General features: G+C 37.3%; 1 protein-coding gene across 5 annotated transcripts in view; it reads right to left on the reverse strand.

Moving 5' to 3' along the window:
• The window catches only part of inpp4b (inositol polyphosphate-4-phosphatase type II B), a 244,664-nt gene that overhangs the window by 105,966 nt on the left and 125,481 nt on the right, over positions 1–13,217 (reverse strand). For all 5 annotated transcript variants that reach the window (XM_055221563.1, XM_033968695.2, XM_055221551.1 and 2 more), the window contains 2 exons: positions 10,073–10,184; positions 1,565–1,634 (listed from right to left, as the gene is read on the reverse strand). In XM_055221563.1, the coding sequence (XP_055077538.1) occupies positions 1,565–1,634; positions 10,073–10,184 (182 nt within the window). The remainder of the gene's footprint in view (positions 1–1,564; positions 1,635–10,072; positions 10,185–13,217) is intronic.

Raw genomic sequence — 13,217 nt, forward strand, 5'->3', positions numbered from 1 at the left:
AAAACGTAATAAAGTCAAGCAGCCTCTGATACTGACGATTGGAGCCTTGTTTTGTTCCCATTATGGACTTCTCGTAATTAACCATGATTAAGTAATAGACAGTGTTCCAAAATGACCCAGGGACAGATTCCTTAATGGCGCTGAGATTAAATGAGTTTCTCAGACAGTGCTGGCCTGGGTATTAGGAGGAGTGCACAGGATGACAAAAATAAATGGGACTCAAGGGCTACCTGAATGAAAGAGATGCCGACTTCCACCTCCGTCAGACAAGTGGATTAACCTATGACATACCCCCCCGTCGCTGCGCTAATCTGTCCCCCAATCAGACGCCTCCGTTGCCCCTACCCCCGACAGCTCTTAAGAAAATAACTTGTGAAGATGGGGTGGCGGTGCGTGGGCTGTGCTATCTCGTTGCTTCTGTGCATTCTCATTTTGAAAAGGCAATAAAAGTGGAAGCATAAAATTGCATTAGGAAATCTGTCCGGGTCCTCTGGGACAGTGTAGTTTCTGACAGAACGCAGATGTGCACCTCCAAATATGGTCGGCGGTTTGGAGGATAATTGCACCGCTGACAGTAAGTGACAGCGACATGGCAGCCGCAGTATGGAGGGGATTGGGATTTGGATGAAAGAGACTGTACACATGTGAAATGTAACTGCACGGAGGATTATGGTAAATATTTGTTATCAGGTTTTGTTGTCAGAAGGAAGAACATGCCAGAACCCACATTTTCAAAGTCACGGCAATAGAATTTGTAACGTTATGCATCCACAAACCATTTTTGTTTTTCCTATAATAGGCAAACCCTCAAAGAATGACATAGCTGCTTAGTAGTACCAGCGCACGAAACACGGGGAAGTTATCTTAGATTTCGAGGCATTAAGCAAAAACTATCAAATTACTTTTCAATGGCTTTTTAAAATCCCCTAAAGAAATAACACAGTGACCGAATGACACTTACAAGTTATGTTTCAGTTGCTAGAAGATCACTACAAATTATGTTTGCCCATCACAAATGCTAATCGTGTTATGCATAACTCAATGTAATGAGACGCTATGATGTTTAAAATGTTACTCTTCTTTACAGTGGTGTAAAATTAAACCTCAGACTCACAGCTGACAAGTAAAGACTGGGATAGTTCTTATATTTGTGCTGTAGATGCGCTGTAGATATTTCCTTATTTGGAGTTTTACATTTGTTAACATTAGCATTAGCATACAATATGGTGGCACGTGGTGTTTTGTTCTTGTACCTTGCAAAAAGTAATGAAACTCAAAGCTCAACCCTTAAATCTTAAAATGCAAACTTCATTTCAAACCAATAGTAAACAACATAATGCGAAACTATCTCAACTATCTAATTTAAAAGCAGTATTTTGAGATTTTGTCACCGCCCTTTTTTATGATCACAGCGTCACACAGTAATGTTTATGTGGAATATGTCTATACATTAACTCAAAATGCAATGAAAGGGGCCATTGCAAAAACTAAAAGAACAATATCAGCCAAAATCATTATTGCAAATGGACCAAAATACAATGGAATAATGTTTTTGAGAGCTTACCGGGTCCTGACAGTGGGTTGGTCTCTCTGTCGAGGCAGACATGGGAGGCTGATTCACAGACCAAGGGACACTGAAAAAGAAGACACAAAAAACCTAGTTATTAGTCCACCAGGTAATAGCAGCCACAGAGAAGGCAATTTTCTGAAGGAGCTGTACCTTTTATATTGCACTCTGATAGAAAAGTAAGCCAGTATTGTAGGTAAGAAGGTTTTCTGCATCGCACTACACATGGAATATAGACAACATTTCTACCATGAATAAATGTAATGTTTGGTAAAGGAATTGGAACACAAGTAGCAATTCAAAAAGGAAAAAAAAAATGTGGCAATGCTACTCAATTTCAAGCAATCTGGTAATGAACTTCTATACACGCCCGCAACTATTTTTTATGTTTTATATGGACTTACTACAACATACTTATTTGTTTGGTTTGTTTTTTGTTTGTATTGTATTTTGAACAGGGCACAGATGGTAAAGAGAGTCCAAGTGCTCCCACTGGATTCCTCTGTATAAATAAAGATCAAAATAAAGAAAGAAACTCAATTCTGATAGTAAGGAAAAGGCTCAACATTTGATACTTTGAGCCCATTGAAAATGCTCTTTTTATACAATATAATGGTATAATGGTATGCTAGTTCTTATATAGATCAAGATCATTCTAAAACAGTACTGATAGTATTGATACTATTTTCAGTAGTAATTAGTATCTGGTATAGGTTTTTTGACAACCCTTCTGTGGCCTGTACAGTAAACTAAAACTTTTGATTGCATTTTTTCTTCTGAGTTCCGCACAACAATTTAATCAACTTCATTTGTGTGCACTTCCAAAGCACGAACAAATATACCTCCCAAAATATCACACTGTTCCTTTAATTGAATGCACAGCTATTTCAACATATCATTTAGCTCCACGCTGTGACGGTGACAAACTCAACAAAAGCTGCCTTTTGTACATATCCACCTCATAAAAGACCCCTTAAATCTTCAAAGCCTCCTCTCATATGGAGCCAAATGCAAGAGGCAGCTTCCCTCTCTGTTCTGTTCAGATGCTGGAGCACATTGCCTTTAGTGCAATCAGTGAAGCCCCAGCAGGTGATAGCCGAGGGGAGGGGCCCGCTGCGCCTCCTCTGGTTCGGATTGTGCTACTGTATCTTCAATGCTTTTTCACATTCATCATCACTTTGGGACTCCTCACAGAATGGTGTGCAGCTAGTACAGGCCCAGAATTGGCACTGTAACAAAAAGAATACAACAAGTAAGAGTATGAGGTTTGGGTTTATTTAACTGGGAATAGGATGAAAATTGCAGTAGTGCTGAAAACTTAATTTTTGATACAGCACTATGTAGCAATGTCGCTGAAGCTCTACCTAACTCACTGTAACAACCTGTGAAAACATAAAACACCCCTTTGTAACAAACTGTAATAATATGACTGTAACTCCCTGTGTAACAACCTCTAATAACATGGACGTAACTACTTATGTAACAACCTTCAATAAGATCCTTGTAACCTGTAATAGCCTGCATGTAACTCAGTGTGTAACAACCTGCCATAATAAGGATGTAACTCCCTTTGAAACAATCTGTAATACCATGAATGTAAGAATTACATGTTATTAGGGCTTGTTACACTGTGCTTTATAGTGCACCAATAAGAAAAAAAAAAAAGAATGTATGTAGTATTAAAAACAATGTTACCGTAATGATAGTGAAACCGCAAAGTGTCTAAAAATGGTTCTTTTGACCAGTTGCTTTTGTTTAATTAATGGCTGTTTGGATAAGCAATGTTAGAGAAATTAGCCCTGGTGTCAGCAGCTGTAGTACTGCAATGACTCATCTGTGTAAATCAGTAGCAGTTCTGCTGGCAGTGCTTTTATTATATTTTTATGAATAAAACTACCCTTGCTAAACGTATTGAATTGTATCTTCAAAAGGAACATTAAAAAATGTTCAGCCGTGAACTTAAAGGCATAGAGAATTGCAAGCTTGAGCAGGTCCCAAAGCTGAAAGAAAATATAGAGCTGGGATGATGATGTAAAACTTTTACTGACCGTTTGAGTCTGCTAATAATGGCCCAGATCTTGCGAATTGTTTTTAATGGATGTAATAATAGTGGCATTTATAAATAACAAACACAGTCAAATTATCATAAATTTTTTATATCTGTTTATTAAATTGGTCCCTGGTTCAAAAACGCATTATTTTGTTGCAGTTATCTGTCTGGTCTGTGTTAATTTCAGATATAATGACAAATAAAACACTATAAACCCCACACTATAAAGCAAGAGCAGCCACAATGTAAAAAATACAAGATATTTGCACTACACTACACGTACCCTTGTATTCGCAAATCAGTGTCTGTTATACAATATTTCTTCAGTTTTTTTAACATTTACATTTGTTTAAGAGTGATTTTTATTTTAATTTTTTACAAATTTTACCAAACGACTAAATACTGCGAAGCTATTCTATCTCAACATCCATAAAACATCACCATCATCCCCGCCAGACTCTGATGTCTTGTGATGCAATCAGTCTGGGACTCCTCATCAAAGCAAAACTGACAACTAACAATCTTTCTCACTCGGCTGGTGCCAACCTGGCCCCAACTCGTGATGTGGTTTAACACAGCTTGACAGCCCCATAACCAGCCCAGGATCTTAATGACTGTGGAACTACAGCATAGCCATCATTTTTAACCAACTGACGATGAATAACACAGACAGGCACCCCGCCGACATGTTGCACTCACCCACACAAACTTCAAAATAAAAAATACAGCCATTAGTGGACAAAACTCCTTGTGGATATGTTACCAAGCAAGTCGTGTGTGTGATGATGAAGAGGAGAAGCTAGGAGCCCAGCTGTGCAATGGGTCCCCATGTGATTGTTGCCGTTAAAACACGGTGCTTTTGATAGGTGCTAGATGGCTCTTTGATGACTAAAATATGTAAAGAGACTGGATCAAAGGTGACTGCAGTCTCTTTCTACTTTGATTGACTGTTTTGTGAGGTTGCACGGATATGCAGGAGCAGCAGACAGCCGGGTAACCACAAGGCATGATCAAATACGTGTCCATAGCCACCCACGGATACAGGAGAGCATTTAGCTAGCAGAATGTATTCAGAGAGATATGACAACTTTGCAGCTCCGTAAGTTTTTCTGTGTTGGTCAAAAACTACAAAATTAACATTTATTTCTGGCAATCCTGTATTGACATAATATGCATTTAAAATTTTAGTAAATAACAAGAAAAAGCAGGAGGATCAAAATCAAGCAACTTGAACTTTCTAATAATCAAATTTCATAGGGAATGGTTGAGTGAATGGCATTTTAATCGAGAGGTCTAAAGCCAGTCAGTTGTGAGTAAAAGTATGTGGTTTGGACCGGACTGGACCATGTTCTTTTTCATATCATCCAGCTCTATAGATCACATGTGTCAAACTCAAGGCCCACGGGTCAAATGTGGCCCTCCACATCATTTTATGTGGCCCTCGACAGGGTAAATTAAAAGGTATGATGGTTTTAAAAAGTCATTTTACCAGGAGATACACAGTTACACAGCCAAATTTTACATCTAGGCAAATTCATATGCAATATTTGTAACTTGAATAAGTAATAAATACAGAAACAGTTAATTAACAAGTTAAAAAAAGTAGTTAGATTTATTTTACATCTGGCCCTTTGAGAGCAACCCTTTTGCCGATGTGGCCCTCGGTGAAAATGTGTTTGACACCCCTGCTATAGATGGTTAAAAAAATACGCTTCAGTACAGTACGGTATCATCGTCAGAAGGCGACAGTGACTCAGTGGTTGGAGCAGACCAAATTCTGTAGCTGTGTCTTTAGGCAAGACACTTCACGCACCTTGCCTAGTGTGACAGTGGTGTATGCATGAGTGATTGGTGGTGGTAGGCATTATTATTATTAGTAGGTTGTGACGAGTAGAAAGAACTTTTGACCCTCAATGATTGGTTCAGAATCAGGTAAACAGGCAGCCATTTTTAGCTTTGTGATATGTTGCTTTGTAGGAATATATCAACAACGACATCCAGCTAGGTTCAAACATTCCAAGCATCTGTGCAATGTCTCAACAGTCTCTACAGACCTGGAAACAAAACTTTCACTGTTGACTTGCATACCTTACCTAACCTTGGCTACGTCTTTCTCAGTACAAGCTAAACGGCATACCCAGTTTAAGTGAGCAGTGCCCGGCCTGTCTCCTCTCTCTGTCTTCCCCGCAATTTTCCAGCAAAAACAACACACGCAGGATACAGCAGCAGAGCAAGGCAACACATTCATCAAGAAGACATGGGCAGATTGTCAGTGACACTCCGGAGCCTGGCAGGAAACCTCACCGCACGAGCAACAGTGGCAGGCACAAACCAAAATCACTGAGCCATAGAGATGCCCTTGGTCAATTATATAAGACTACAACACTATAAGCAGAATATCAACAGCAGGCAGCACAAGTCTACACGCCGCATGCACTGTTCCCCTTTACGGCTCCGATGTGGCACGAAAACTCTAATGTGTGAAGATGCTGTATGGCGTTTTGGCGCTGAAAAGTTTATGTAAGGGTCAGCAGAGGACATGGCCTTTAGTAAAGACCAGAAACAATGTGGGGTCTCATCTTATTTGGCATCATAGAGGAAGAAAAATGAGCTGTGCATCTGAGCAAAGTTTAAAAATGGTCCAACTGTGATGGGTAAATAACTGTCTCGGACCATCTCCAAAACAGCATCCCTGCGGTTGTTAGCTGTGTGCATTGGTTAGAAAGTAACGCTGATGAACTGGCTGTAGGTAGAATGTGAGGGAAGTGAATAATGACCACTATGGTGCAAGCTTTGAAACTGTTTTCTTTTTTAGCTTGTTTGTTTTTACTCTGAAATTAATTATGTGTTGCAAGATCATATTCATAGGTTTTAGGATCGTTGCCGCAGCGGTTAACATTAACAAGACAAAATATTATTTCTTTTGAATGGCAAAAAATCCTCAACAAGTTACAAATAACAGTAAACTGAAACTCATGAATATAAAATTGCCTACTATCCCTAAGATTTTGGCTTTATATTGCCATTGTGTCCATGGGCAAGAAACTTTATCCAGCTCATCTATGTGAAAATAACAATATAAATTAGCATCACCGTGATTGATTATGGAAAAGGTTGTTGACTCTGAACATCTTGTAGTCCCTCGTTCGCGTCTATGCAGTTCTTTGACCCGAGTTCTCTGTGCAAGTAAATGTAGCGACTGACAGCGGTTACATGTGCGCTCAAAATCTGAGAATTTTTTATTTTTTAGTTTAAACATTATTATTATTTCTTTCTGATCATGGTCGCTCAGATCAGATAATCTTAAAGGTCTAGTAACTTGATTATAATGTTATTTTGGTGTGCGTATAAACCTAGCCCCTGTCAGTAAACTCTAGGGCCGCTGTGTAAAATGTAGTTTCGAAAACTCCGAGATGCTTGTCCAGTTTGTCCTTTGGTCCTTCATAAAGCGGAGATGTGATCAGATATAATATCATAGTAATTTGCTATACTTTGCTGTATTGTTACTGTATTGTTTGTTTCCTTTTGCTATTTTTTAAAATTATTATTATTATTATCATTATTATTATTATTATTAGTATTATTAGTATTATTATTGATAATAATAATAATAATAATAATAATAATAATAATAATAATAATAATAATAATAATAATAATATCCGTGTATTCAGATATTTGATTAACGATCGACATTATGTTCAAACAAACAATAATCAACAGATACATAAAGGCAATTTTCTTTTAAATTTTCAATCATGAATCTAGTCTTCAAATAGTCTTCAAAGTCTTCAAATAAGAGTGGGAAGAAGCAATTTGCCCCCACCCCCTTTTACAATACCATTATAGCAGTAATCATGTTTCTGCAAGACTCTTAGTTTAACAATAATAATAATAATACTTAATACTATAATCATTTTTTTACACCTTTATTTAACAAACATTTTCATATTTGGGCATTTTTGAGGTCTTCACTCAATATGAATGATGGTATGACATAAAGAATAAAGGGTAAACCTAATAAGACTAAGCTTCAGCCTACACCTTTTCACTCTTACGTAATAATAATGTCAGAAAATAACTGTGACTGAAATAAACTAATCAATCAATATAATATGGGCTGCATTTTCCACAGGCTATCAAACCAGAAGGCCGCATTCTCATATTGGCTCATTGTTGCACATCAATCTCCCTCAACAAATCCCTTAAAACTTCGGAAGACTAAAGACAATATGCCGCCTAATAGTGCCATCTGGTGTGACACTGATTTCGGGGGAAAAAAAAAAAAAAGAATAATTGTATGGACCAACTAAGTCAACCGAATAATTAAAAAAAGTACGTACAACTTTATGTCTGGAGTAGAGACATCCCATCGAAATGAACCAATCTTCTTTTTGCCACTAAGAGAACAGTTTCTTTTCCCTCCACTGCGCCTGTGAGTCACCTCGGAGCTGTGTTAAGCAGTATGTATTGTGTGAGATTAAAGCCGAGAGGGGGTGGTGAGAGCAGCCATTCGTTCAGATAAATGAAGCTATCTGTGGAAGGAGCACTGACCAAAAACGCCGGTAAACACGGCAGTAAAGTGCTTGTGTGTCACTGTGTTAAATTGGCCACATGCTCTCCCAACCTTTGCGGTGAGTATAAAGCCACAACAGGCAGCTGAGGCACTGTTGAACGCAGCCACACACGCTCAGTCTAAAGCCCCATTACGACTTAGCCAAGTTTATTTAATCTCATTGGAGGACTGGAGCGGCGTCACTCTAATCCTAGTATTACTGAGAGTCGTGTTGAGCAGAAGGCATGTACTTCTGCCGGTTTCAACACAGTCTCCTAAAAGTCAATTCCCAGCTCAGATTTACCTAAAGTGAACTGTATAAAATAGGGAGATTTGGGGTAGAAACATGGTTGATCTTGATTTTGTTTAATCTCTCAGAATATGCAAGTACATACTAAAGTCATGTACGATTCTGAGGGCAAGTCTGTTGATTTCTGTAGTTCCGTACAGTGAGCAAAATGTTTATCTATGTTTCTCTCTTTTGGCTTTATTAGACAAGACAGATTAGATCGTGAAATGGTTTTGAAGATAACTGTCTCTCTGATGCCAACACTGAGCCCAGCGTACAACATATACATGCTGAGTACTAGGGCTGTACTCAGAATATTAATACAGCAATATACTGTTATGGGCTTCTTAGGAGTAGTGTATCAATACAGAAACGCATATTATGACACACTTAAACAATGGAAATTATTTATACATTGATGAGTTATACACTTCTTAACCTGCGAACTACTGCATTAAGAAACCTGCTGGGCTGAGAAGGTGACTTATTCACAGGACAATTGTATTCTATTATTAAATGAATTGTGAACATGAAATTCAATGTGTTTTGTAAATCTGTATAATCAAAACATTGATTTAGTGAACTTTTAACACTGGCTTTAAAGGATATTCATGCATTAGGATTTGTATCATATGAAGGTCAGAGTGTCAGGATATATATTGGGATACGCATTGTATTGTGGGATTGTGGGATACTTGGCAATACACAGCCCTACTGAGTACTGCCATATCTAAACCGGGTCTATAACAGAACTATTCTATTCTAAACTAGAGCTAAATCAGGTATGAAATACGACTACAGCATTGGGCATTGGGATAGTCTTTACAAATAAAAACTAACCCAAAGGAGGACAAAAATACATTTTATTACATTTGTATTGGTAGGAGCTTGAAGGATTGTCTGCTGACAGTGAGTCTGAGAAACACTTCACTAAACTATCATTCAGCACAAAGCACTTTTTCAAACATCTTTTCAGTTTTTACACAAACTCATTATTGACATACATACTGTGCAGACTCTATACTTTACTCAGTAAGCCTTTTCTAATGCTTTTTGGATGGTTTAAGTGGATAGTTTAAGTGAATGAACCGCTGCACCAATCTTGCTGCTTTAGTAATAGTTTTTCATTAAGACTCCAGATTTTGAATTGATTTTAGTTCTTAAATAAGTTCAGTTAAGACTGCTTAAAAGTCTATAGCAATCAACCCTTGTGCGATCACGACACAATCAGCGTGCACCCGCTAATGAAACTACTGCACATCGCATCAGGTTTGTTAAGTTGTTGTGTGCAGTCTTGTATCATGTTTTTGTATATTTATGGAGAATTATCCTGTGTGAACATGGATGATGTAGGCTTGGGCTGAGCACGTGACAGACTCTTAGAGCAAACGGTAAGGATGGTTCAAATAGGACCTGGGAGAGATTGCTAAATTATTCAAACATGCATGGTGACATATAAACCTCTTCAGGCATGTTTTTGGTGAGGGTACAACATCATAACATGGTACAAAGCGATTCTGCATAATACCCTTTTTTAAAGAAACGTGGCAGGTCAGACACTTGGTTTAACCCATGTTTCTACTCGAGTGAGCTCTATTTTGGCTCTGTTACCTTCTGAGTGGATATGTCTGTGGTGATGTGGTCCACATCCACCTCCTCCATTTCCCCCATTTTCAGACGACTCACCACCACTGTCCCCGCGGCACACTCACCATCGGACGACCTGCACACACAAAAATGAGGTGTTTATTAGGCTAAAACTAATTATTCTTGAGCAGTGTTGTCACAATACTAAAATTTAAAGGAATAGACTCAATATTCAATACTGATTCCGATACCACAATGATAATAAAAACACTTTCGACAATAAAATGCCATTTTTAACTTTAAATGGTAATGCTTCTTTTACATTTCCATGTGGCCTTATACCTGTGTAATCCCTCAGTCGTCCAGGTAGGTGTATGAGTGTATACTAGTCTATGTGTCTTATACTTGCTCTGATACAGCTCATCTAGATCTGAAGCCCAAATTAACTTTTAAACAGGAGATTTTCTAATTCCAGGGTAAATGCCAAAAAGCCACAAAAAGACAAAAATCCTTATTTACCTTAAAAACTAATAATTACACCACTTTTGTTGATCTGTTTACAGTTGAGGTTCACTTAAAGAGGATTCTGCCGTCTGCATTTCAATTTTCAAAATCTCCTAGCTGAGGGATTTAGCCCACTTTGCTTGAACAAGAGACTTTCTGGTTGAGAGGCAGGAGAGCTGGCCACTCTGCTAAAATGTTTGTCATGGCACTTCACTCACTTATTCAGTTTTACCCACTTAGTTACGAGGGTAAACCCACATGTGTGATGTCATACTCGCAGATGGGGGACAGGAGCCAGCTTTTCCTATTGATAAGATTGATTTTTGCTACGATATGTACAAAAGGTAAACGCACAAATGTTGATAACTTTTATTATTGACCTGACTCCAGAACTCACTGTATTACAACACACATGTGCATTTTAACAGTGTTCATTTTAGGTGACCCCATCTGTATCGAGCATTATTGGCCAAAAGCATGTTATGATGTCATGTGAAATCCATTAATGAAGTGCGTGTGGCCTTCCAGAGACTAAACTGAAGCAGAGTTTTCATATCAGATCATTCCTGCCCATCACCTCCCCCAATCATGCAGTCATTATTAAGGGGCTGATAGAAAATCCATAGTATTGGATGGCAGACAGCTAGTCTCAAATGAAGAAAAATGTTCCCTGGGCACCTCGCGAGCAGAGTCAGATCACCTAAACAGACCCGCCCCTAAAGTGCTCAGTGCCACTCAACCTGGAGGACATATTGGACAAGTGGGTGAGATAATGACCACAGGACACGGGGGAAACAATGTTGACCCAGAGAGCAGTCATCAGGGCCTGGATTCAACATTCTGCCTCCCTGGTGCAAGCAAGAGGGTTTCAGCTTTGAGCGGTGATATACTGTCTACATCTAACTGTGTGTGGTTTAGTTTAGTTTTGTGAGTAGTTTAGTGTTTAGTATAGTGTAGATTAGTTTAGTTTAGCTCAATTTAGTTTAGCTTTGTTTAGTTTATTTTAATTGAATTTAGCTTAGTTTAGTTTAGCTTATCTTAGTTTAATTTAGTTTATCTTAATTTAGCTTAGCTTATCTTGGTTTAATTTAGGTGATCTTAGTTTACTTTAGCTTATCTTAGTTGTTTAGTTTAGATTATCTTAGTTTAGTGTAATTTAGTTTAGATTATGTTAGTTTAGCGTAATTTAGTTTAGCTTAGTTTAGTTTATCATATCTTATCTTAGTTTAGTTATCTTACCTTTGCTTAGTTTAGCTTATCTTAGTTTAGTTCGGCTTATCTTATCTTAGTTTAGTTCGGCTTATCTTATCTTAGTTTAGTTTATCTTAGTTTATCTTAGTTTAGTTCGGCTTATCTTATCTTAGTTTAGTTATCTTACCTTTGTTTAGTTTATCTTATCTTAGTTTAGTTTATCTTAGTTTAGTTTAGTTTATCTTAGTTTAGTTTGGCTTATCTTATCTTGGTTTAGTTCATCTTATCTTATCTTAGCTTAGTTATCTTACCTTTGTTTAGTTTATCTTATCTTAGTTTAGTTTATCTTAGTTTAGTTTAGTTTATCTTAGTTTAGTTTGGCTTATCTTATCTTGGTTTAGTTCATCTTATCTTAGTTTAGTTTAGTTTCTCATCTTAGTTTAGTTTATCTTAGTTTAGTTTAGTTTCTCATCTTAGTTTAGTTTATCTTAGTTTAGTTTAGTTTAATTTAGTTTAGTTTGATTTGTTTGTTTTTTAATGTATTTATTTTACCATATGTTGTAATTTACACAACATACAGTCAAAATTAAACTCTGTGAATAAACTTTCTCTGCCTGTGTAATAGGCATGTTGTATTGAAATGAGTTCAAAACTGTTCCAATGTTCACCTGGCAAATCAGTCAACAAATGGGAATCAAATCATACCCTTTGAGAAAATTCAAGCACAAGACTGATAAAAACACAGAATGTTAAAACTTTCAACCTAGAACAGAAAGTCAATATTTGATAAATAATAGATCTTTTTCTTGCAAAATGTATTTTTATTAAAACATGCTGAAAAATATCCATTGATGGATCTTGATAAACATTATTCATTGACAGGAAAATTATAATTTCTTCATTATTTTTCTTCTAATTGTTTTACTAAATCATAAATGTGCAACACTCAAGGTCGCCTTACAACAGTAAACAAACAGAAAAGGATTATTATATTACAAAGTTAAATATACAGTTAGAGCAGGACAGTGCTCTACGGTGTGGCTGTGTGGAGAAGTGAATGGGCCAGTCTAAGTTTGGGATTTGAAGTGTGGGAGTGAGTCAGTGGTCAGGAAGGAGCGAAAATTTTTACACTGAAAAGCCCTGCTAAAGTCTACTATATTCTAATGCATATTATTTAATCACTTTCCTGCGTGTCAGTACACATTTCATTAACCTGCCGCATGTTTGTCTCCATGAGAATGATATTGCTTTTCCAGAAATATTCTACAGTATGGTATTAAGAATAGTGTAATGATCTGATATTCTGTGTTTGGTTCAGGGTTGACACTTTTTGTTATTCTTGTAATGGTTTATGTGTTGTTGTTAATGTAACTGCTTTTGTATGTGACACTTGGTTGCTTTGTTGGTCAGTCACTGGTCAGTTTCAGCTCTTCGGCTCTAGTGAGATGAGTCTGCAACCCCTGTGCTCAGAAAA

Source organism: Periophthalmus magnuspinnatus, chromosome 1, assembly GCF_009829125.3.
Source record: "Periophthalmus magnuspinnatus isolate fPerMag1 chromosome 1, fPerMag1.2.pri, whole genome shotgun sequence".
NCBI classification, from domain to species: Eukaryota; Metazoa; Chordata; class Actinopteri; order Gobiiformes; family Gobiidae; genus Periophthalmus; species Periophthalmus magnuspinnatus.